The sequence below is a fragment of the Eleutherodactylus coqui genome, chromosome 12, assembly GCF_035609145.1.
Source record: "Eleutherodactylus coqui strain aEleCoq1 chromosome 12, aEleCoq1.hap1, whole genome shotgun sequence".
NCBI lineage: Eukaryota > Metazoa > Chordata > Amphibia > Anura > Eleutherodactylidae > Eleutherodactylus > Eleutherodactylus coqui.
The window spans coordinates 63,934,838-63,961,653 of NC_089848.1; the positions used below are offsets into that span (position 1 = coordinate 63,934,838).

The 26,816-nt window shown below is 41.6% G+C and overlaps 1 protein-coding gene across 3 annotated transcripts in view; it reads right to left on the reverse strand.

The window, feature by feature from the left end:
* Positions 1 to 397: 397 nt before the first annotated feature.
* The window catches only part of NPY (neuropeptide Y), a 115,383-nt gene continuing 88,964 nt past the window's right edge, over positions 398 to 26,816 (reverse strand). For 2 of the 3 annotated variants that reach the window (XM_066584837.1, XM_066584838.1), the window contains exons 3-4: positions 25,724 to 25,804; positions 398 to 756 (exon numbers count right to left, since the gene is read on the reverse strand). In XM_066584837.1, the coding sequence (XP_066440934.1) occupies positions 732 to 756; positions 25,724 to 25,804 (106 nt within the window). In that variant the 3' untranslated portion in view covers positions 398 to 731. Of the gene's footprint in view, positions 757 to 25,719; positions 25,805 to 26,816 lie in introns of those variants that run through there. The other variant, XM_066584839.1, reaches the window with a different exon arrangement.

Genomic DNA, 26,816 nt, shown 5'->3' on the forward strand with positions numbered 1-26,816 from the left:
GTAATCTACAGTAAGAATACCCTGCCGGACGTCTTCCAACATCGGAGCTGTACAGCCTTCAATCAGAATGTCTTCAGACGTCAGACAGTGGATTGGAAAGTGTTAAAATGTTCAAGTTCGAAGTAAAGAGCTATGGAGTGTAGGAAATTACAAACGCAAGGGAAGAATGAAACACGTTTAAACAGAATGTTGGTGAATTTGAAGCCTGATCTTCGCACCAAGGATCTTACACATAATAAACTTTATTTTAAGGCTGTTTTTGAAAAGGGTTTTAAAGGTTTTTATTTTGCTAAATTGTTTGACATAATTACCATTGACATACAGTATCTTACTTTTTCCACAGAAAAGATACACATGATGGAGGAAATCCAGTCATTGATGTTACAGAAGTGGACTGAAATGAATGATATTTGATCACAGATTCTTGTAGATTCGTTTAACCTTTTCACTGCCAGAAGTGTTACAGCAAATCGCGCACCCCTCTTCATCAGCACATATGAGATATGTCTTTGTCATTTCTTGGTTGCACTTTCAAAGCACAAATTAGTTATTTCAACAATATATATCTTTATACAAATGTAGTGGAAGAATAAAACAATTCTACAGAATTCAGCAAATGTCTGCATGCATTGGTCTTATTTTTGGAGGGTTGATAAAAGTCTGATTTGTCATATAGCATGAAATGTGAATCAAAAACTTTGAAAAAGATTGAAGATGGAATTCCATTTTCATCACCACATAGGAGGGTCTTCATACCTGAAACATACAGAAGCAACATTAAAAATTGTTACTACTGAATTGTACAGCACTAGAAATGCAATGCAAAAGGAATTAAAAGTCAGGAATAGAGATGAACGAGCACGCTCGTTTAAGGCTGCTACTCGATCGAGTAGCAGTCTTATCAGGTAACTGTGTACTCACCCGAGCAGCATGCGGCGGGGCAGCGGGGGCCAGCAGGGAGGGAGTGGGGGGTGAGAGAGAGAGATCTCTCTGACTCTCCCCCCACTCCCTCCCGCTCTACCCCACATGCTGCTCGGGCGAGCACACAGTTACTCATTTTAAGACTGCTACTCGATCGAGTAGCAGCCTTAAACAAGCGTGCTCACTCATCTCTAGTCAGGAACCACCCAAATATCTCTAAACAATTTTGACCAACAGTCATTCCGTGTACAAGTGGGACCCAACAGGGTACAGAACAAGAAATCGCTCATTAGTCACTAATCGCTTCATTTTAGCCCACTGAAACTGAGCAACTATAAGTGACTTCTCACTCAGTGTAAACAGGCAGTCATTCATTTTTGAAAGACTGCCAGTTCAGTTTGAATGGAGGCAGGTGGCTGGAAGAGATTTTGGGCATGCTCCGCCTCCATTCATTGACCAACGACCGCCTCTGTGTGAAAGTACAGCAGCGGTAGTCATTGTGATTACTGTCCAAAGCTTAAGCACCAAACAGTCATCCCATGTAAAAGCACCCAAAGGGTGACCATGTATATTAGCTGAATCTGACAATTTTGTTGGGCCTGGCCAATTATCTATGTGTATGGGGGTTTCGAAAGCTCGCATTAATATCATGTATTTTTGTTAGCCATTAAAAGGTATCCTATGTACAAGATTACTTGGTTTCTCTTACTGGGAACAATCACATTTTGCTCTTCTGGCTAACACCGTACCAAACTTTTTTCATTAAATATTCTGATTAATAGCAATTTTGCTGTAAATGAAATGACCAAAAACCACAGCTTTAAAGCTTTAGCATGACTTTTGAACATTCTTATACAAGTTTTTTTTTTATAATTACACTGTACACGGTACATGGCACATAAAAGTTTTTTAACTTACTCACTGCAAACTCTATTAGAGAAAATACAGTTTGAAGTATTTTCCTCAACCTCTTTACCTTTTAAATTTCTGTTTTAGTTTATATTTGGAGATAACTGACATATATCGCTTTTGCGAAAATGTGTTTATAATGCTCCTCTCATTCCTTTTTCTCATTTGAACCCCTTACGTGTAAAAAAAAAAAATTTAAAAAATTAATAAAAAGGTTGCCTCACTTTGGAACTTTTCACGTGTCAAATTCTGCAACAGAATATTCTGAAATGTTTCTAAACTGCTCAGATCATGTAAAGTGTAAATAGAGGACCTCTTTTTCGAGACTAAGGGTGCATTCACACGTCCGTATATCGGCTGGGTTTTCACGCCCAGCCGATATACGGCATGTCCCTCTGCAGGGGGAGGAGGCTGGAAGAGCCAGGAGCAGTGCTCTAAGCTCCCGCCCCCTCTCTGCCTCCTCTCCCCCCCTCTCCGCCACTCTGCACTATTTGCAATGAGAGGAGGTGGAATGGGGCGGGGCTAAGTTCCAGGAATTAGCTTCACCCCCGTCCCGCCTCTCCTCTTTGAAAATAGTGCAGGGGGGTGGAGAGGAGGCAGAGGGGGGGGGGGGGGGGGGGAGCTCAGAGCACTGCTCCCGGCTCTTCCAGTCTCCTTCCCCTGCAGAGAGAGACGACTTATATCGGCTGGGCGTGAAAACCCAGCCGATATACGGTAGTGTGAATGCACCCTAATGCGGAAATAAATCTTCACCCATAGAAACTGATTCAATTCTAGCTCTCCTTTTTTTAGATGGTAAACATTTTTAACCTACATGAATTGGTTACTACTTTTTCTTTGCACCCGTTTTGATAACTCTCCCCCACATTCATTTTAGTTTGAAAAGTGCTTTATTTTGTATACTTGTTAATGTTTTAGAAAAAGCAAAAAAGGAAAAAATACACGGTACTTTGTTAATCGGGATATTACATAGGTGGCATTATAGCAGAGGTAAGAAAAACACAAATTATACGTTCACAAGCTCCATAAAGTAAGAAAGTAACTTGAGGAAAACTGGTAAAATGGAATAAAAGTTAATTACTAGCAGGCAGGATGACTAGGATATTTAAAGGGGATAAAAACAAATTACAGTAGTGAAATCACATCAGTAGATGGCTGGGGCAAGTTCCAATATGTGCAAAAGAGGACTAGTGCCTTATAGTTATAAAATATAATCCTATAGTTCTAAACAAAAACAACCAAACCCAAGAGAGCATCAAATGGGCATGGAAACATGAAGGCGTACAATCAGACCCACCAGGCGTGTGGCATCTCATGATGCCACACCAATTCCAGGAGAGCTTTGAATGTGGATGGTTCTAATACCCTGGATTAAGCATGCATGGGTCCGCTGGGTGGTAAATACAATGTAGTAATGGAGCAGCCACCTCCACAAGCAGATCCACAAACCGTGTCAGAAACAGAAAGGGCAAGAAATGGGATAAGCACTTAGTGGCACAAAATTCCGGTTGTAGAGTAAAGAACACATAAAATAAATGACTTATAGAGGGACTGGTAAGCTATATGGAGCTTTGATAAAGAATGATCCAACCAGGAAGAATTTCAATTTTTATTCATAGGGTGCCACTGCCAACTCAACGCCTTTCCAGCACAAACAGCATGAGTTCCCTTCAGTGTCCTCCAGCCATCCGGATGATACTCTGTGGAGCTCCACCGTGACCACATGATGGACTGCCAATTGTGTGGTACTCAGTGCTTATCCCATTTATTGTCCTTTCAATCCTACTTCCACGCCATTAGGGTTACCACCCAGCCAGTAAACCACCGTCCCAGCTGGAATTCCCAACAGGGGGTAGGGTGCCTATAAAGCTATTTTACCGGTTTCCAGTATTTTGAATGTACCATCTTGGGTGCCAATGCCACACTGGACAACTCATTTAGAAATAAACTGACTGCTCCTATGGTTTCTAGTCATGCCCACTGCTTGTCCACCACATATCTGCTAGCCAATACTGTTCCTGGTATTGTTGGCAGCACTGACCTGGGAGGCAGAGTTGGGTAAAGCAGCTTAGCAGTTTGGACATGTGCTGATGGCTGCAGGACCCTTATACAAGGCTTGCAGAAGTCCCTATAAAGAGACTGTGTGGGCTGTTGTCCCTCAGTGTGACCTGCTTGCGCCTTGGGTGTTCCACAGGGCACATGCCGAACTCCCCACTGCACCTTCTTCCAGATGTTCTGCACTGAAGGTGACCACAGAGAACTACAAAGACTCCCTGTACATAGTAAATCTGGTTAGGAACTTTCTTCCTCCTTTATATCTACTCTCTGTGCAGGGAACACAGGAGATTTCTGGTGCCCCTCCTGACCCACACAGAACCACAGGCAGCCATCAGCTCCATCCTGCTTATGACTCCTGAGTCCTGAAACATAAAAGTTTTGACCAAGTGCTGACATCACTACAAAGTAGGTAGATGTCAGATGTATGCAGTATGGTTACCATGCATTATTTGTTAAAGTCTTAGCTGATAGTCATAGTCTTACATTGCTGAACATTTATAGAAAGCAACAGCAGTAGGGCAAACTGATTATCAGCACCAATGTTAAGCCCATCCATTTATGTCCTGTGAGTTCGAGGTTGTATGGAGGGGGACAAGGAGCCGATCCTACTCCATACAATGTGGGTGCCAGCTATTTCTCAGGTAGAGGAGTTGCCAGTGGCATGGCATTGATAGAATGCCTGTCCGATTGCAGTATAATGTAATACTATGGTATTACATTATACTGCAGGAGTGATCAAGTGATCGCATGTTCAAGTCCTCTATAGGGACTAAAAAAATAATGCAAAAATCAGTCATCTGAACAAATACATTGGAAACTAATGCTTCAGATGGTCGCGATTTTTGGACGACGTATAAATGTGGCTAAGTAGCCACGTAAAAATGCTTGTGTGAATAAGGCCCTTAAGGGACCTTTCACATGGTTGGAATTTTCCACTCTACAAGTTGCAGTAAATCCACAGCAAGATCCGCTTTGTGTGGCTTTGTGTGGATTTTGATGCGGAAAGAAAATGGCTTAAATCATCCATCGAAATGGTGCAGAATCCACAGAGGCAAATACAGCTGCATCCCGGTAGAATTATCCCACCCATGTGAAAGGCCCCTAAAAGGACTCCTAGGTGCCACTACATGTGTTTTCCTAGTAATTGTCAGACTGCATTTGCACATGTAATTAGCACTATTACACAAACGTTAATGGCAATTGGGCAATAGCGCCCTTAGGACGAGAGATGAGCGAGCATACTCGATAAGGCGATATACTCGAGAGAGAGAGAGCATCGCCTTTTGCAAGTACCTGCTGGCTCATCCCTGAAGAATAGGGGGGGCTGTGGGGGGCGGGAAGCTGCGGAGGGGAGCGGGTGGAGAGTGAGAGAGATCTCTCTTTCTCCCTCCCGATTCCCTCCACAACCCCCGCCCCCCCCCCCCCCCCGAATCTTCAGGGACGAGCCAGCAGGTACTCGAAAAAGGCGATGCTCTCTCGAGTCAATCGCCTTAACGAGTATGCTCGCTCATCTCTACTTAGGACTCCTTCACTTGGGCGTATTTGATTGCAATGGGTTCGTTTACGTTTTAATATTTTGTGTGCGCATTTCGTGGTCTAATATACTATTGCGCACAAAAGGTACCCGTAGAAGTCAATGGGGGTGCACAATATGCAAGGAGATGTGTACCACGATGTGTAATTCAGCTGGAGAAAGAACACATCTGGAACTCAGTCGATGAATTAGCCATCTCAAGTGGTGCGTCTTTGTTTGCCACCCGCAAATGAACCTGCCCTGCAGGTGGAAAAAGTACAGCAAAGTATCCCGAAACATGCGCCAAAAATCACTGTTCTTTCTGCAAATACATTACGCCAAGGAGCATGCCAATGTGCAAAAACTCATGTGATGGAGCCCTTAGGCCTTATTGACATGATCGTATATACGCAGCTAATTTAGCTGCGTCCAAAAATCGCAACCATCTGAAGCATTGGATTCCAATGTATTTATTCAGATAAATGATTTTGGGGGCATAAAATAATCGTACATTAAAAAAAAAAAGGCACTTTGCCAATTTTACACCCAGAGTCAAAAGATAGGTCTTGCCCTATCTTTTGCTGAGATACGCTGGCAGCTCCCATAGACTTCCCAATGCTGGGAAAAGAAGACAGCTGGCTCTATTTAAGCATTAGCAGTCATTCCGAGGATTTCTGTCGAGCAAGGGATTTCTGCGCTGCAGCGTATTTTTTTGCTATCACGTCGACCGTGTGAATGGCCGATAATACACTAATTAAGATTGGGACTAGATTGCGGCTATTCTTCATTCATGCGATCTGACAGTGCGATCAAGTGAACTTAAAAACGCATACGGTCGTGTGAAAGAGGCCTTGACTTGCAGAAAATCTGCCCATGGTAATGAGTGCAGATAGTTAATGATCATGTCAGCAGTAGGCGCTAGTTAACCTTTTGCAATCCAATTTTGGATTGAGGGTTTCCTGGGGGCTTTCTCTTTCTGCCATTATACAATGGCGCCATCTGCTGGCTAGAGCCAGTGCTGCAGTATGTGACATGCTAGAGAGGCCCCCGACAACAGAGCGGCTAGTAATCTACAGTAAGAATACCCTACCGGATGTCTTATGACACCAGAGCTATACAGCCTTCAATCAGAATGTCTTTAGATGTCAGACAGTGGATTGGAAAGGGTTAATGTGTAGATGGACAGATTATCGCTAGTATGCGGCCGAACGACATTACTACAATGATTCATCATTATACAAAAACACAAATCTCGTGTGAGTTCTGTGCGTTGCAAGATGCACAAAACATGCGCAAATATTAACCCTTTCCAATCCACTGTCTGACCTCTGAAGACATTATGATTTAAAGCTGTATAGCTCCGATGTTGGAAGACGTCCATCGGGGTTCTCTTACTGTATATTGCCAGCCTCTCTGCTGTCGGAGCCTATCCAACGTGTTACCTCATGCAGTACTGGCTTTAGCCAGCATATAGCGCCGTTGTATAACGGCAGAAAAAGAGTAAGCCCCCTAGGAAAACCCGGATACAAATTGGATTGGAAAGAGTTAACTGCATTCTTTTGAACAGAGTCGTACACATGAGAAATGTTTTTTTGCACAGTGAGGGCTTATTTACATGAGCGTATATCGTCCAGCGTTTTCACGGCCGGCCGATATATGCTTCCATCTGAGCTGTCCCTCCCTTCCCTCCCACTCACCAGCTCTCTGTCTCTCTCCTCCACTCTGGCATTTGCAATGGGAGGGGTTGGAAAGGATGCGGAGCTAAGCTCTGCTCTGTCCCGCCCACTCCCATTGCTGGCTGCAGATAAGGGGCGGGGAAGGGTGGGAGTTTAGGCCCGCCCATCCCGCCCACTCCCATTGCAAACAGCCGGAGGGGAGGAGAGAGGCAGAGAGCTGGTCATGGAGGGGGAGGGAAGGGGGGGACTGCTGAGATGGAAGTGTATATCGTCCGGCCGTGAAAACGGGGGCCGATATACGCTCATGTACATAAGCCCTGATGCTGCGAGGTAAAAAAAAAAATCGCTGCATATCCTATTTTTCCACGTCCCTTGGAACGCATCACCCATTGTTTTCAATGGGACAGTCACACACATCTAATGTCGTGTGATGCGCACACAACTGCGATGTGATGTTTACCATTGAAAACCATGGGTAACACTTGCCAATCCTCTGATGCACGTGAAACAACCGCCGGGGGAATTGAAACACCTTGCATCCACGGGTGAAACGCACATTGACAAGTGTGATATTGGGCCGAGTTTCAAGGCCTGATATTGTGTTCGCCCATGCAGAGGCAGCCTTACTGAATGGATTAACACGTGTCACACCTACTATAGTCTGATAAAAGGGCTTTCGGGCAGTCAAAAATGTTTGCAAAAATATTGAAAGTATGGGCAGTTTGTACGACCGGTTCGGCCAACATGGACTAAAGTGTGCATGGCAGCATCTACAAATCAAATGACCAGGCAATGGTTTGCTTTACGACTTTGCTCTCCCCCCCCCCCTGCTCCCCCATGCTCACTCCCGCAACTCACCGCTCACCCCTGCCAGCACCCGAATCTTTGGAGATGAGCGGGCAGGTACTCGCAAAAGGCACTACTCTGAGTATTTTCCCTTAGTGAGAACGCTTGCTCATCTTTACTGCCCATATTTCTGCCAAAATTTGCATAAACAAAGAATAGCCCAAGTCGCAACTATTTGTCCTGATTTTTTCGTCCATTCACACGGCCAGCTGCGAAATTACGCTGCAAACCCGAAATCCCTCGGTCAGCATAACTGCTAGTAATCACTTTTAAATGCCTCACCAGAGGCACCTGTCAGTGTTTAGCAGTGCTAGCTGCTGCTAATCTCCCTCCCCCTCCCTTATCTGATGGCTCCCATAGAAGTCTAAGGCGGCAATTTTAAACTCCATCCCCACTACACATGGCCTACTTTAAGCCCTTTGGTGCTCCTGCAGCATTGATTTAGTTAAAGGGAGACCAACGGTGCCCCCATTGGACATGGCTTCCATTCCTTTCTGTTTATTTTGGAGGATAGAATAGCGTAGTTAACTAATCTGTTCTTCAAAATAAATGAAAAGGAACTAAAACCAAGTCAAGCGAGGACAACTTTGTTCTATATTTGCCTACGGCCCCCTTCACAGGAGCGCACGCATATTTGCGGAATGAATGATGCATTTTTGCACATGCATTGGCGTATTTTACTGTACTCTTTGCACCTGCAAGATATGTTCATTTGCGTGCGGCAAACAAAGACGCACCAATTGAAATCGCTAATTAGTATAATGCGTTCCAGTTTATGTTCCTTTTCCTGTGCAATGACGCAGTGTTTCACGCATCTCCGAGCATATGTTGCGCACATTAGCCTATCCCCATTGACATCTATGGGGATTTTGGGTGTGCAAATGCCTAGGAAAATAGAGCATGCTGCGTTTGTTTTTGTGCGACTGAAATGCGCATGCGAAATGTGGAAATGTGAGGGAGCCCATTGAAATCAATGAGTTCTATTCTCTGCGCATGCAAATAAACTCTTTGTAGTCCGATCCTTCAGTCATATGTTGCTCCTTTCAACTGACCTCTCTTCTACAGTCTGTAGGTTAACATGAAGAGGGGCAAATGTTAGGGAGCATGATTGTAGGATCACACTGTTCAACTATGGAAACACATAAATCAGTAGAATGTTCTTAAAGGGGCTAGCTGAGGGTTTAAAAAAAAAAAATCAAAAATATGTTCCCCATGCAGTAACATAACAAACAGTCATCTACTCACTTTCTGGGCTCCCTGTTGTGTTCCTCATCACAGCTCAGGGTCTCTGCAGTGATGTCATGTTTACAGGCAGCAGTAGCCAATGACAGAGCTCAGCACTTGATTGCTGAGCTCTCATTGGCTGCAGCAACCTGTGACATCCTGTACAGCCTATAAACAAACACTGGGTATGAGGATCCAAGCAGGAGATGCAGGGAGCCGTCCGTTATGTTATTACATGGGTCACATGACTTCGAAAAAACAAAACTCAGACAACCCCTTTATTTAATCAAAGTCTAGTTTCCTTTTTTAGTATTTGTTTAAGGGCTCCTTCACATGAGCGTATGTACATTTACGCTCATCTCAGCAATGCGCTTTTGTGGAACGAACAATGTTTTTTTGCACGCTTATCACCATATTTTACCGTAACTTTTCCACCTGCAGGGCATGCTCATTTGCATATAGTAAACAAGACACACCCCTTGAAATGGCCAATTATTTCCAGATGTGTTCTTTTTCCAGTGGAATTATGCAGCATATCACTCATCTCCTTGCGTATTGCATGCGCATTTGCGCACCCCTCCCCCCCCCCCATTGGCTTCTATGGGGGCCCTTGGTACACAAATGCGCAGAAAAGTAGAGCATGCTGCGGTTTTTTTTTTGCTTGACAGAAATGTGTGCGCATAATACTAAAATATGAACAAACCCACTGAAATCAATAGGTTCTATTCTCTGCGTATTGCGCACGCAAATACACCCGTGTGAAGGAGCGCTAACTGCATAGAGACAAAAAAATGTTACGCATGAGAACATAGCTTTGAAAAATACTAATTGTCATTACAGGGTCATTACATAAGCTATAAAGGTGGAAGTGATTAGTGTCTAGTAGCTCTTGTACCTCCATCGATCGCAGTAATGGGATCACTCAGAAGTTGGGGGTTTCAGTTGCTCAAATTCCACTTTCGTCTTCTGTGCTGAAGCCAGGAGTAAATAGAAGAGATGTAAAAAGTATAAACAAGACTGATACTTGTATCCACTCGTGTCTGGCTCCAAAAACTGGCACAAAACTGCATGTGTGATTAAAGCTTTAGGCTACTCTCACACATATGTTCAGAAAACGCCACTCAAAATCGTGACATTTTTACCACGATTTTCAGCAGCACTTTTGAACTCATGTTACAGCGTTTGACACGTTTTTAACGCACCCTGCCATTGTGATGGGTGATGAGGTGCATTAAGAAGCGTTAACACGTGCAAAAATAAAACAGACTGCACTCAAAAACTGCAGGTCTGAGAAGCCCATTAAAATCAATGGGAGCGTTGTACTGCGGTTAGCACGCCACTCGGGATGCCACCATAAAAAGCTTCTTTCACATGAGTGTATATTTCATCAGTATCACATCATATTTTAGGTGCATAATACAGCTTTATGTCTGCCCATGTTAAAAAGACCCCTTAGGATTCTTTCACATCGGTGCTTCCCACTGTTATAATTTTTCACTGTTCTGAAGTCATAGAGAGTTTTAAACATCTTTATCAGCCGGGCGATAAAATCGTCCTGATTTTCCCATAATGGTATCGGGTTATTCCAAACCAATTTTCGACAAAAATTGTGGGAGATTAGAATTTCCCATAACGCCTACTGCAAAGATCAGTGTGCAGCCACTGAGCAGCAAGGGCACCTTGCTGATGTCACCAAATGTGACCTCCATATGGCATATGGGCAGCAGTTTCATTAGACGTCTGCATCACGTGACCTAGCCACAGAGGCGTAACTTGAAGCTCCTGGGCCGCAATGCAAAACCTGGAACGGGGCCCCCAACTATAATGCTTTATTCATAGTACTGGGCTTCCTATATGGAGAAGAGAGGCCTTATGGGCTCCCCAGGGCTCCTGGGCCCCGATGCAACCGCATCCCCTGCATCCTCTATAGTTACGCCCCTGCTTAGCCATATATAACACAGGGACAGTGTAACCAGCAGCTATTTTACAGTTGAACACAGGACAGAGAGACTGGATCACGTTTATAGGCCTATATAACACGTGGTCTGCTGTTAACAGGAACAGATATTGTACAGAAGATATGTTGCTGCTAAGTGTCAAATCTTGTATACCAGCAGAGAACTTAAATAGGGTTCTATTGGAGGGAGCAGGGAAAGAAGCTGCAACATGTTTATATGCCCATACAAAACATGGTCTGTACATTGGGAGAAGGTATATTTCTGCTGCTGTCAACATATATAGCAGCAAAGCAGACACACAAACTATGCTTTGGTGTGGGGAATATTGCAGTTATCTGTTTGTGGCCTCTAACGTTGTTCAAAGCCACCAGTCTGACAGCTGCAGAATATTTGCAGGCCTTATGCAGCTAGCAGTGGTTTTCTACAACCTACAAAATTAGTTGACAAGTTAAATAAAACTACACTTAAAAGTGAAACGAAAAAAAGAACAGTAAAAAACTAAATAAAAAGGAAACCCGAAGAAAGCAAGAGGTAGAAGACATGTCAGTGGAGGTGGTAGAGGATGGGCCAAGTTGGCACTTAAAGTAGCTCCCACTGAAGCAACAGCTCCACATTCTGTAGGAGGCGAGGCAAGCCCACTGCAATTGCCTAGAAGTGGTTCTGCCCATGTGTTACATCCACAGCATACAGACCGGATCATAGAGTGGATGACACAGCATGCCTTTTCTACCTCCTCCTCATGCTACCTCCTCTTCTTACAGTCGCAAGCACACAACAATCAGTCTGCACTATGAGCATTCCCTCTCTACTTGCCAAATCCCCCTCACCCTCTGAAGCAGTCCACATGTATCAGTCTGAGGAACTGTTTGATCATTCAGTGTCATGGATGTCAACCGGGCAGTCCAAACAATCAGGGAGAGAAGACCAAGATATTGAATGCACTGATGCCCAACCAATTTTTTCCACCATAGAGAAAGATGATGGTGGGTCAGTGCACATGGTCAGTCCTCCACAGGTAATGTGTACTCAGGGGGATATGGAAACGGATGTGCCAGCTCCTGGTGCACACTGTGACAAAGAGTCCACTCAGGAGGAGAAGGACGATGAGGAGGAGGTGGAAAAGGATGAAGTACTCAATCAAACATGGAGAGGCAGGGAGAGTCAACATAGCAGCTTGCATGGGTTAGGATGAAGAGGTGGACATTGCTGGGCAGCACTCTGCCAAGGGAGTAAGTAGGATGTCACAGAAAAACAAAGGGGCAGTGCTACCACTCTCAGGTACTGCTAGTCACTGCAGCAACAACAGGAGAGGAGGAGGAAGGGAATTTAATCTCCCAACTATCTGGCCAGTTCACCATTACTCAACAGCGCAAGGATGGTGGCTTTAAGCAAGAAATGGGGGGCATCTTTTCCAACATGGTTCTCCAGTCATGGGAAAAGTATAGAGGAAGAAGAGGAGGGGAACAATACAGGTCCCGAAGCCGGGGAGGGGGCTATGCAACATTCCTCCCATCCATCACTAACCCCAGCTCTTCTATGTGGATGGTCGGACCAGATGGAGGACATTTTTAGGCCTGACCCAGAGGAATGGGGACCATCACCCTTTGTCACTTTGAGGACTGTCGCATTACAGACATCAGATCATTACTGGATGGCCACTCTTTTTGATTCCAGCAACAAGGCCAAAATGACAAATCTCATTCCGGGAGTGGAGAGGGACTTCAAAATGATTTAGGACACTATAAACTGTGAATCCAGCCTTTAAAGTGTTCTACATCTGCATTTTAAACTGTAGAAGTTGCTATATTTAAAGGGGCTGTACCACAATTGCAAGTTATCTCTTATCCACAAGTTCCCAGTTTATTTGTTGCGAGTTTTCAGACAAACGTGGTTTTGTCCTCTCATGCGGCCATGAGATTCATGCCCGCAAAACAGGACAAAACGAAACCACTGATCTCAATGGATTTCATTAATTGTATGGCCGAGAAAAGATAGGACCTGCCCTATCTTTCCCGCACATAGTGTATACTACGTGTGGAAAAGATTGGGCGGCACCTGTCTTGACTTGCATGCGCAAAAAGTACAGTAAAATATGCTGCTGAGCACACAAATACGCAACTTTCATTCCTCCAAAACGCAGCGCAAAAACGTGAGCAAATACACTTATGCTTGTGTGAAGCCGGCCTAAAATGAACATGGACCAAAATAGGGCACGCTACAAGTTTTTCTTTCATACAACATCACTTGCATAAAAAAACACATGTCTGAACATACCAATATAATATGGCCTGAATACAGGTAGAAAATATGACCATGAGGCTACAATCACATGAGCATTAATCTTGCGCAAGATTTGTGCGTTGCAAGATGCACAAAACTCGTGCAAATATCAACTCCATTCTTTAGAATGGAGTCATATACATAAGCAATTTTTTTTCTCCCCTCACAGCGATGATGCGAGGTAAAAAAAATAGCTGCATGTCCTGTTTTTTAACATGTGGATTTTAATGGGGGTTTTTGATGCAGAAATGCGATGGATTTTGCTGCGTAATTTCCCGCACATTTCACACGAGACAGAATTACGTTGCAGAACGCAGCCAAATACAAAGCTGCAGAATTCCACATCTAAATATGCAGGTCTAATTGTAGATTTTGATGTGGAATTGCAGGCAGGTTTTAAGCCATTTCCAATTCTGCATCAAAACCTGTAGCAGAAGAATCACTGTGAGATCACATGAGGTAGGAAAGGTTTACTAAAGGGCTCAAGATAAAAAAAAATAACAAGCATTTGCGTAAAAGTTTTTTTTTTTAAATTTTGTATGGAATCGTCATAAGTTGTGTAAATGTGGAATACTGCATTAAAAAGCCGCATTCTGCTAAGATCCAAAGGACTTAATAGTTGGCTCTTTCCAGCTATCAAGTACAGTAATGTTTAACCCTTTTAGTGGCACGCCCGGAAAATCTCCAGGGCTTGCTGCACTGACCATGCACTTAAACCCTAGAAGATTTCCGTGGATAGCTCTAGTGCTGAAATGCTGGCCAGGACACAGTTATTGTGTCACTGTACACGTTTGCCACTTCAAATAATCTCAGGAAAATCTCCGGGGCTTGCTGCACTGACAATGCAGTTAAACTCCAGAAGATTTCTGTGGACAGCTCTGGTGCTGAAATGCTGGCCAGGACACAGTTATTGTGTCACTGTACACGTTTGCCACTTCGAATAACCTCAGGAAAATCTCAGTGGTTTGCTGTGCTGACATAGTAATAATAAACCGGCCACTAAAGGGGTTAAAGGAGTAGTCCAGGATAAAAAAATGACTCCTTTATCACCAAAACAGTACCACATGGTCCATGGTTTGTGGTTGGTATTGCAGCTCAGCTCCAATCTGCTTTTCTTTTGTTGATTTTTTTAAAACTTTTGTGCCGATTTGCATTGTGAGAATAGTAACTGAATGCACAACATAAATTGTACAAACCAAGATTAAAACTTGTGTTCCATTTTCTACATGCCAATTAGAAAGTTTTCAGATGCTTATTAAAATCCAATGATGAACTAAAACCTACAAGAACCCCAGTTAGGGCAACGGTTTAAATGTGAATGAATAGGGTGCAAAACACGGTGGGGCAGATTTATTATTCAAAATGCGCCAGAAAGCTGTCTTACATGCTTTCCGTCAAATATTCTGTGTTCTAGACAATTTTGAACACTTTTTCTAATATATCCAAAAAGGGGTCTTGGCTTTGTGAAAAGGGGACTTGAGTTAAATTGCACCGAAAATTGTGACAAATTTAGGTAAATTGTGACACACTTTTAGTGCAATCTTTGGCATAAACTAAGCCAATTAATAGGTGGTATAAGCTTAGACTAGACAATTCTAAAAATTTGACAGATTGATCATCCAGCATCAGCCACTATGATGTATCTGGCACGTTTTAAAGGGAATCTGTAAGCTTGAACACGCTGTCCAAACTGCAGGCATGATGTTATAGAGGAGGAGGAGCCGAGCAGATTGATATATAGTTTTATGGGGAAAGATTCAGTATAAGTTGTATTTTATTCATTTAAACCTCTGTACATTCTGAGCTGAACAGTCCAATGGGCGGAGCTACCAGTGGTGACAGCTATCTGTGTATTTACAGCCATACACAGATGGCTGTCAGTGACTGATGGCTCCACCCATTGGACTGTTCAGCTCAGAATGTACAGAGGTTTAAATGAATAAAATACAACTTATACTTAATCTTTCCCCATAAAACGATATATCAATCTGCTCGGCTCCTCCTCCTCTATAACATGATGCCTGCAGTTTGGACAGCGTGTTCAAGCTGACAGACTCCCTTTTAGACTGCCTATCTTAGTTTGCACTGTCTAGCTTTTAGCCAGTATTAGTTAATGTGCCCTATTTACTATGTTTTAGACACTTTCCGCCTTGCCTGAAAAAGGAGTGTGGCCTAAATTGCACCAAAAAATTGTGCCAAATTGCCACCAAATGTTGGAGAAATTTTTGGCATAAACTAAACCAACTATTAGTTGGAATAAACATATGCTAGACAGTCTTCTTAAAATTTGACAGATTTATTATCCGGCATGGGTCTCTGTAATGAAACTGTTGCATTTTACGACTTTCTTAGTTTGCGCTAACTTTTAGACAGTATTAGGAAATGTGCCCCAGTATATAGTTGTAATATAAGTAATGGGTAGCAAGTACTAATTCTGTTCCACAAAATACATAGCTTCTAACTGGGAAACTGCACAATAAGAGCATGGAAAATCATAGTGGATACCATACATCTGATGACAGCATGCACTAACATGAGAATGATGCTGATGCAATGGCTTAATGATAATATTAGGGTCTCATAATGATCCTAAATTAGATCTGTCAACGCTATCATCACCCAGCGGACAAAACACCCTCAAGTCTAGAGTGGAGAATGAATCCCATAATCTACAATTGCCGGCAGATTTTCCTCCCTCAGAGTCTCCCGATGAGTATATAATAATAAACCTTAGGTCTTCTTCACTTTGGTCTTGACCTTTAAATGCACAGACCTGTTGTAAAGTGTCCATTAAGCTGTCTAAACCTTGCTGATGATTATTAATTAACAGATCTGCTGTATCATATCACAACCGAGAAGGTGGCACAAAAACCATAATCTAAGGCTTTAATGTAGCAAATAAAGAAATATTAAACCCAGCAAAGTTTTCTACATCGTTTTCTATTAAAATGTTACAATTTTTTTTTTCTTGCAAGTGTTCTAATTATTGTTCCAAGCACTCATGGTGAAAAGTATTGATACCTTAAGTTCTATGAAAAGATTATAGTCTGCTGTGAATAGTAATGACGCTTTTTCAGACTTTTAGCTGTAACTACTGTAAATTACTTCCTCACATTAAGCAAAAAAAATAAGAATCTTCCTTTCTGCAATATAGAGTTAAAGAATTTTTAGGACTTTTCAATAAATTTTGACAAGTATGTCATTTTGGAAGGATGCATTAGTTTATGTGTTTTTCCAAGATACCTTGTTGCATTAGGGCGCCTACCCACTGGCGATTTTTTTTCCTTTGCGTTTTGCGTTTTTTCTGAAGAGCAATTAGTATAGAATGTGTTCTTGTCCATTTGCGTTTTTTTTTTTCGGTCCGTTGCAATTTTTCACATAGGAACTGTCAGTTGCATATGTGTCCTTATTTTTCTCTTAATGCACCCATGAATGTCAATGGAAATTAACGGAAAACGCGCAAAAAAGCCGCAAAAAACGCTGCGAAAAACGCGGCAAAAACGCTGCGTTTTTCACGCACGAAAATCGGCAACGCCAGTGGGTAGGCGCCCTAAGTATGGAGTCTGAGAGATCCCATAGACTGCAGCCATTTCCAACTGATAATGATTATTATACTCCGATACCCCGTTGCACTAGCCTATCTTGAGCAATAGTCTTCATAAGCTATGGAGAAAGGAGTTGGGGCAGGAGCTATAGCCCCACTTGAAGTGATAGATCATCAATAGTTGTTTATCAGGAAAGTGCCATTTGGGATCACCGGCGGTGAGCTGATTGCCTACCTCCCAACTTCCTTCTGTTTTGAAAGTAAAGTGGGGGTCACACCAAATGTTGATTCAATTTAGATTTTTCTTTTGGTCATTTTGTTGATATATATTATGATTTCATTCAGTGTTCACATGTAAAAGACTGTTTAGACGCTACCAGGGCTATGGGTGGCTTTATACAGGACAACTATTGTCCAAATAGTTGCTTGATGGAGCGAATGTAACCTACAGTTGTTCCATGTAAACACGGCCACCAACCGAGTGAAAAGCAAGAATTCGCTCATTAGTCTCTTTATTTTAGATCATCTAAAGATAGACCCGGGTTGATGAATTATTATCTGGTGTAAACAGGTAATCATTGTCTTTCAACAAGAAGCCAACAACTTTGCAGGGAGGTATGTGCTTGCTCAGCAGGCACTGCCCACCGAAAGCTGATTGGCTCCCACCTATTTTTTTAAACATTTTGCCCTCCCATTTAATGCTCACTGGTTCCTCTGTTATCACAGGTAAGGGAATATGGGATACATGTATGAATAGAGTCAAACAAAAAAAAGTCCTTGCAGGCGAGAAGAACAGGAGGCTACAGCACCGACTATTCAGGCGAAGCCAGCGAGAGACCACAACAGTGAGTATTCACTCGAAGACTGCTTGCATGAATATGTGAATTACAGCGCTCAATAACGATGTGCGGGAGAAAGGAGATGAACCCACCCGGCAGAAGGGAGGGAGGTCGTTGGGTACCAAGACAACTCTCTCCCCTCTGGATGTCCAAGAAGGCAATGTATATGAATCTTATAAAATCCGCATCCAGGCGATGGATTGGAGATATTCTGTTTTTATAAGATTCATATACAAGGCCTTCTTGGACATCCAGAGGGGAGTGAGTTGTCTTGGTACCCACTGACCTTCCTCCCTTCTGCCGAGTGAGTTCATCTCCTTTCTCCCACACATTGTTATTGAGAGCTGTAATTCACATATTCATTATCTTCAATAATGGGGTTTTTTATTATTCCCTTACATGTCGCTCTCCACTGAGGTGGATTGATTGTGGACCTTGGAGACCCTCCCCCCAGCATTATTTTGCATCCCCTACGGTCCTCAGACGCTATCCTACTATCTTTTGTGCAAGACTGCTTGCATGTAATTATGTGTGTTTATAGGATTTGGCAACCAATAAGTGGGTATTGGGGGGGGGTTGAAATTTTAAATACATACTTGCAAAGAACCTAATGGCCTCTAAGTCGTTGACAAACAAAATTTTTGCCTTTGTAAATGCTTCTGATAATTTGTTCGGCGATCGCAAAATTGAACGACCAGTAATTGCTTATATAAAAGCACAGAAACTAACAGTTGTTAGTATTCTACAGTGACTTTTTTGAGCCCCTTCATTTGCATGTAAATGAGCCTCTGGGACCTGTATGCAGAGAACACTAGGTGGTCTGTTCTCTGTATGCAGCTCCTTTTGTTCTGCCACAGGCTGCAAACTGAATACAATGTATTCAGCACTCCCATGGAGAATACAGCACCATGGACAGCAAACACAGCATGCTGTCTGTGCTAACTTCTCTCTGGCTGAATGATGGATTTTATGCTCACCTAAAAATCGTCATTCAGCTGAATGAAAGAGTGAAAGATGGGAGCATTTACACACAACGATATCGCTCAAACTATGGCTTTTAAGCAAATTTTACTTGTGTGATGTCCCATACTCTGAACACCTAGTGATCTTCCCTCTTTCCAATCACTGTAGTACCCATCTCACACATCACATGCACCTTATCTTCTCAAGACTCCCTGGCTCTCCTCCATCCCTCTTTGTTACATACTCATCAGCAGATTTCGCAGCATCTACTGAGCAACAGAACAGCAGAGCAGTATTTCAGTAACAGATCTGTGTCATATGTAAAGACAAAGTAGTAATTACAACACTTACTTACACCTTCTCATTAGGCACATGCAAGCAGCTGCAAATAGAGGCAATGTCTGTGAGGGGATCATGGAAATTGTAGTTCTTTACATCGTAGAGAAAAGCCTGGCAGCACCAAACAAAGTGCTGGGCAAGATAATAACTGGTTTTAACGGGACTATATCAGCATTTTTATTAATTAAAACCAGATGGAGAAATATTTTTCATTCTTATAATCTGTTTTTATTTTTTGATTGTAGAATCTTTTATTTTATTGTCTATACATGACTAGGGGACTGCCATTCTTCCTGAGCTACATTTAACAGCACTTAGAACATTTAGAGATATGCTTTACAGCAGCTTCATGGGCCAGTCACACAACGGACATTGACTTGTAGGGGAGACTGTTCAACACATGCTCTGTTACCTTTGCACAAGTCATTTCGCAGGGAGGTGAAGTAGATAATCATATTGGGATTGGTGAATCATGTGTTATCTAGGTGTTAAGGCCCATTTACACACAATGATTATCACTCAAAATTTGTTCAAATGATGATCATCGTTGCTTGTAAACACTGCCATTGTTTAATTTTCAGCTAAACGATGATTTTAAGGTGAGCTAAAAATCCATTGTTCAGCTGGAGAGAAGATAACAGGGACCGCACTCTGTGTTCTACACGGGAATCGGAGATTATATTGTATTCTGCCGACAGCCCTTGCAAGAATAAAGGAGCTGTGTGCAGAGCTCAGACCGCATGTGGTGCTCTGCAAATAGTTAATTGAGGCCCTTTTACATGCAAATGAAGCTAATAAAGCATTAATGGACATAAGTGTCCATTAACACTTTATGCAAAATGATCACTAAAACCGTCTTTGCATGTAAATGAGTCTTTTACCTCTTAGTATAATCCTGTCTGTGATATTAGACGACTGCTGCAAAGCTTTCTTTACAGGTCAGGAAGTAATAGACTATTATGGAGCTTTGTAGTCAGTGAAAAAAATTCTGGATTTTAGATTTTTTAAAGTAGATTGTGATTGAAACTTGAAAAAAATCACCAAAAATTCTTAAAAAATATTATTAACAGTGACAATACTGCACCAAGACAATACTGCTACAAAGTGACAATACTGATAAGAAACAATTGGATTCCTTACATTAATCTTAACTTATTGTTATTATCTGTTGTCGAAACAGAAGTCAGAATCCGTGTCCAGATGGGAATGAACACAGTTCATTTACTTAAGTCTGCTAAATGACACAGTTACGCATAGCTGAAATGATTGAATGAGCCATAGTACAAGTTAAGGAATTAGCATTTGCAGAAGCTGTATGAACATTTTATGCTTGGTGATTCTACATTGTGAAGGAGCCTCTTGACCATATGTACGAACCAGCAAGACAAAAAAAGCTATTGTTTTGCAATAGGCTTTTAGATTTTAGTATTACAGTACTGAATTCCATATATGCAGCAACACAAGATGGCAGCAGCACTTGAACACACTTCAATGTGAGGGGAGGTATATTCCAGGTGAAGGATGCAGGCTCAAAAAATAGGTCTGGGTCCAAGACCTATATAATCCAACACAGTCCTTTTTTAATCTAAGAGCTGCATCAAGTATTTACAAATGCACAGTATTCACATGATTGAGTGCCCCATCTTAATGGAAAAAGTGCACAAGCAGACAACGTTTCAACTGACTAGACTGGAAAAAGACTGCTAGTCAGTCGAAACGTTGTCTGCTTAAGCACTTTTTCAATAACGATTGGGCACTCAATCATGTGAGTACTATGCATTTGCAAATCCTTGATGCGGCTCTTAGATTGAAAGGACAGAACTGAATTCCATAGATACATTATGCAACAATGACGATGTAGTAGAGGTGAATGCATGATTCTTCTATTCATGTTGCATTAATTTGGCTCTGTGAGCTCTTAAAATATATTGAAAATTATTCAATAAGATGGAACTAGGAAAACATTGGTCTAAATATATGTAAAAAGGGAAGAATGGACACATTGATACAATACTTTTCGAATACTTTTGATACACGTTTTGATACTTGAGACATGTTGCCCAAAATTAGTGAAAGGTATCTGCTATTTGTCCTGGAACAGTGCCTCACTCTCCCTTTGGTTGTGTCTGGTATTGCAGCTCAGTCTCATTCACTTGAATGACAGACACAGTCCATCAACAAGAGTGGCCCCGATTCTTGCAAAAAAGTAGACTTCTCGTGAGTCCAGATTTATCTGATGCTAAGCATATCCACTGCATACATCTACAAGCAGTGTTATTAAATAGAGATCTAAAAATGCTATAAATGCTGTCATTTTGTTTAGAAATACTATATACTGTAGTTCCATTTTATAGCAAATACATTTTTGGGAAAATTGAGCCGATCTGATAAATTAATAACGGTATTAAAAAGGCGTGAACCAATTTCCCCCGTTTTGTCTATTCACATAGACCAGAATTATTCCATTTATATGTATTTTTTTTGGCTTTGCTCAAAAAATGGCTTCTTTTAAACTGGCCTGAATATATCAAAAATGTCAACTTTTAGGATGCATTGAGTTTAAGTCTGTTACACATTGGTTATCTCTGTTTGCAGCCTCCAAAACTGGACTGATATGAACAGAAGTAAATATACTGCTTGCACATTCCATTAATATTCCCGGATGTCTCGAGCACCCTCTTTCATTATGGTAATAACTCTTATCACCTTAGATACATTTCCTTTCGGACTCAATCATATGTGCTGACCAAAGCTAGCTAGTCTTATACCGTATACTCTACCAGGCTGGATGTACAAAAGATGGCTTACAACCCAAGAAATATGTTACTGTGGAGACCAAGTGAGATTATACACAGTCGAACTAAGAAATACTGCAAACATCTGTTTCGCTTGCCTCAAAAATTAAGAGAGTCAGTGGTTCTAATCTAAAGTTTGCACTCAACTTAAGCTAGTCAGCCATAAAGAATGCACAGATGGGGAAAACTCCATTTCACAGTATGTCACATCATGTCACTGGTCTGCAAGCAAAGGTGTGAGATGCTCATCTATATGGTTAACGTACTTGGCTAAGTTTTCAACTGTAGTATTTGCTGTATGTTTTTTTCTCTATGGGAAAAAATAATCACGATGGATCTGGAAATGGATCCTATTTATTACTCCAGCAAACAGGTGAAAGGAGCGAGTAATAGTCAACAGTAACACTGCTAGTCCAAAATGTAGGAGAATATAATAAATGCCACATTCAATATGCATAAGCATCCGTTATAACGGTGCCACGGTAGCGTAAAAAAGCATTAACCCTTTCCAATCCAATTTGCATCCTGGTTTTCCTAGGGGGCTTACTCTTTTTCTGCCGTTATACAACAGCGCTATATGCTGGCCAAAGCCAGTACTGCATGAGGTGACACATTGGATAGGCTCCGACAGCAGAGAGGCTGGCAATATACAGTAAGAGAACCCCGACGGACGTCTTCCAACATCAGAGCTATACAGCCTTAAATCATAATGTCTTCAGAGGTCAGACAGTGGATTGGAAAGGGTTAATAGGTGCACCGGGCTGGTAAAATAATAATAAAAGCAATTAGAACAGAGGAGAGGTGAAATTCAAAGCAATAGTATCAATATCAGCAGCGATGAAGTGGGAACCATGTGGGTCGCACTGTTCATATGCACAAGGGTGACCAGCGCCAAATAAAAACTCTCCTGTTTATAAGGATGTTTTTGAAACATTATGCCGAAAAACATATGAGTTCCTTAAAGGGCACCCACAGTTTTGCTATTGAGAAAGTATATCCTAGCATGAGGGCTGCTGATTTTCCAAATGGATATTTAACTTGGATAGGCTAGCCCCAAAGTGGTTACATTGGGGTATTGAAATACTTGCTTTTAATAAGTGATTTTTGATTAAAAGGTATTTTTATTGATTGTGTGTTTTTTTTTTACTATACTGTTTAAAATATATTTTTTGTATTATCATGTGTCGTTTCTTAATGTGCTAAAGATTTATACTTTTGTATGTATATACATCTTGTTGCTATCTTTTCTCTTTTATTTACTTTATTTTTGGAAGGAGGAGGGGTCTTTCTTATGAGGCACCTACTGCTACAGTATACATAGAACTACTTTGGAACCCCATGTAGTCTATCCCTGAGGGAGAGAAAGATTTGCTTTGAAACGCGTTGGTTTGGGTTTCAGCGGCTTTTGTAGCTGCTGTGTGACGTCACCAGCCTGTGTCGCGGACACGTGAGTTAGACGCTACTGGCCGGGGCGTCTCTCACAGTTTTGTTCCTTGTTGCTGACTACTATTAAACAGTTCAGCTAGCCTTTCTATCCTTATAACAGGACAGTTTTACCTGGCGCTGGTCACCCTCGCGCACATGAACAGCGCGTCCCACATGGTTTCCACTTCATCACTGGTGAGATAATATATATTGATACTATTACTTTGAATTTGGAACTCTCTGCCTGAGGACGTGGGGATGACAAATTCAATAAGTGTTTAAGAGGGGCCTGGATGTCTTACTTGAGCTGTACAATATTATATGTTATTATTAATAACTTCAGAAGGGTTGTTGATCCAAGGATTATTCTGATTGCCAGATTGGAGTCAGGAAGAGATTTTTTGCCTTAAATGAGGAAAATTGGCTTCTACCTCATTGGTTTCTTTTTTTGCCTTTCTCTGGATCAACATTGGGGAGTAATAGGCTGAACTGGAGGTACATGTGTCTTCTTTCGACCTTACATACTATTTTACTGTGGCACCCTTATAATGGATGCTTGTGCACATTGAATGTTGCATTTATTATATTCTCCTAAGGTTTGGACTAGCAGTGTTACTGTTGATTACTACTCTCTTCTTTCACCTGCTTGAACACTGAATTGTTGGTGTAATAGATTGTGATTAGTTTTTCACAAGTTAACGACTAATTAAAAGCCATTATTCAGCTGCAGCACTAGAGTAATTAAAGTCTTGGCGCAGATACCTTTATGATTATCCTATTTATTACTGTCTTTATAAGGTTTGATTACAAAATATTTCATGATTTCTTACATTATTAAAGCCCATAGGTGATGGATTGGGCAACTCATGTCAATACTTTATTAGTTCTCATCTCTGTCTAGCACACTACACATGCTCTCCTCCCTGCTAATGATCCTCCATAATCTGAACCTCCCACTCTTGTCTCCAAAATTTTTCCCAAGTTGCACCAATATGCTACCCCAGACAATCAGGTTAATTCGCAATGTTCATAGTTTTACACATGCTCTAAAGACACATCATTTAAGGGAGGCCTACGATACTCCCTAATCTAACTCTCCTTCATCCCCCCTGCTTCTACAATCCTCCTTACATCCTGACCCCCTACATACCACTGTCCCCCCACACACCATACACCCTAATGGACTTCATATCCGTATATACACAGATACCGGTTGGCAATTGATTCAAACAGCTTTATGTATACTACCCCATTTATTTAATAGATGGCTGTAACACTGCACAGAACAAGCACTTGTACCTCTTGTGTCACCCTATTTCCTCATAGATTCTGGGCTCTTGCGATCAGGATGATCATTGTCATTGTAAGTACAGCAGAATATGCTAAAAATGTATTGCAAAAGTCTATGTGTCAATGTGGTCTGTGCAAGTACTTCTTCTGTTGTACCTATGGTTTAGAAAAAGTTAAATTGAAACTATACTAATATGATTTAGTTGTTAGGATCATTGCCTTTCAGCTCTGAAGTCCACGATTCTGAGCAAAGACATCATCTGCATGCTACTTGCACAGGGGGTGGACAAAAATATGGAAACACCGTATGAAATGCATGCCTTAAATTACATGGGATTATAAATCATATTTCAAGAAGGCATGTAGAGATCAATTTTAAGTAGAGGTAATATGACACAGATGCCGACAGGCAGAAGAGAACATCTGCCTGAGCAACAAAGCTCCATTGGTCAGGGGTTTGAGCCAATCAAAGAATAAATATAGAGAAGCTCACTTGTCCAGGGAACCCACACTTCACAGCACCACAGCCACACTCTTCCAGTGAAATCTACCCACCCAGTCCTGGCAGCTCCCAGCATATGCAATCCACAGAAAAAAGACTTAAAAGAGTTTGTAAACAAGAACTCGGTCTAGAGTTCGAAAACGCGTTCTCTGTATCCTGATTTTATGACACTTATTTAACAAAGCAGGACTTTTTAAAGTCAATCAAGTCTTTTTTCTGTAGTTTGAACCAATTAGCTGCTGTTACCAGCTCGCTTCCAAAACCACCCAGAGCAGGGCAAGAGGTGAAGTACACACAAATTTGTCAGGAAGGCTTTCAGCCAAGTGAGGGTCAAAAGGAAAGCTCAGTGCTAATGATTTAAACCCCATGCATTTTGTACAGTGTTTCCATATTTTTGTCCATCCCTGTATGTTCATGCCATGCTTTGTGGGTTTAATCCAGAGACTCATTATAATATCTAATGACCCTATGAACTAGTTACAAGCAATTTCATGGGACATAATAAGGAATAGTCAAAAGGGTGAAGATTTACCTGGCCATAGGTAAATGTTGACAACCATTTTTGCTACCCACATTTCAATATTTCTATAAAGACTTTTATTATGGAAATCATAACATTTCCAAATACAGAATCTTCTTACCGAGATCGTGGAATGTTTTCTGTGCTTTCTCTCCACCAAACATCTGACAGCATTGCCTCAGGATTTGATCTTTTCCCATATCTGATAAACACAAAAGCAGAGTTATCATACCGCAGGTCTAGAGGTAGCTGTGAAGTGCTAATACAAGACACCATGTAACTGAATGGAAGAGCACTTCTCTTGTCCCAGCTTCGACCTTCCAAAATCCCATTTTCAATCATTGTTACTGTATAGCAACAATGTAATGCAAAAAAAAAGGTAATTTTGATACAATTTGATTCTTTAATCAAATTTATTAACAAAACAGTACTGTGCAAATGTTTTAGGCAGGTGTAGAAAAAATGCTGCAAAGTAAGAATTTTTCAAAAATAGAAGGCATCTGATTGGCTCCAGATTTATTCTGCAGCAGGACAGCAACCCCAAACATCCGGCCAAAGTCATTAAGAACTATCTGTAGCGTAAAGAAGAACAAGGAGTCCTGGAAGTGAAGATAATACCCCCACAGACCCCTGATCTCAACATCATCCAGTCTGTCTGGGATTACATGAAGAGACAGAAAGATCTGAACGAGCGACATCCACAGAAGATCTGTGTTAGTTCTCCAAGATGTTTAGAACAACTTCCCTGTCCAATTCCTTCAAAAACTGTGTGCAAGTGTACCAAAAAGAATTGATGCTGTTTTGAAGGCAAAAGGTGGTCACACCAAATCTTGATTTGATCAGTCACTTTGAGATTTGTTAACTGACAAACTATTAACACTTCTATTTTTGAAAGAGTTTTTACTTTCTAGCATTTTTTCCACATCTGTCTAAAACTTTTGCACAGTACTATATATAGTCATTATAAAAATCAGTTGCTTATAGATATGTTACAGTATTCCCCACATTCTGTATTGTAAAGACAGGGACGTAGTGGTGGATAAGGATTGGTGGGGAATGTAGGTTTCAATGAGGGGGGGGGGGGGAGTGCGGTGCTAACAAGCCCCTCCAGCTAGCTGGGGTAGTGAACTGGATCTACTGTTCCACTGGGATGTATCCACTTCACTTGTTATTTGACTCAGTTAAGAAAAACATTTTTTACATAACTACAAGGA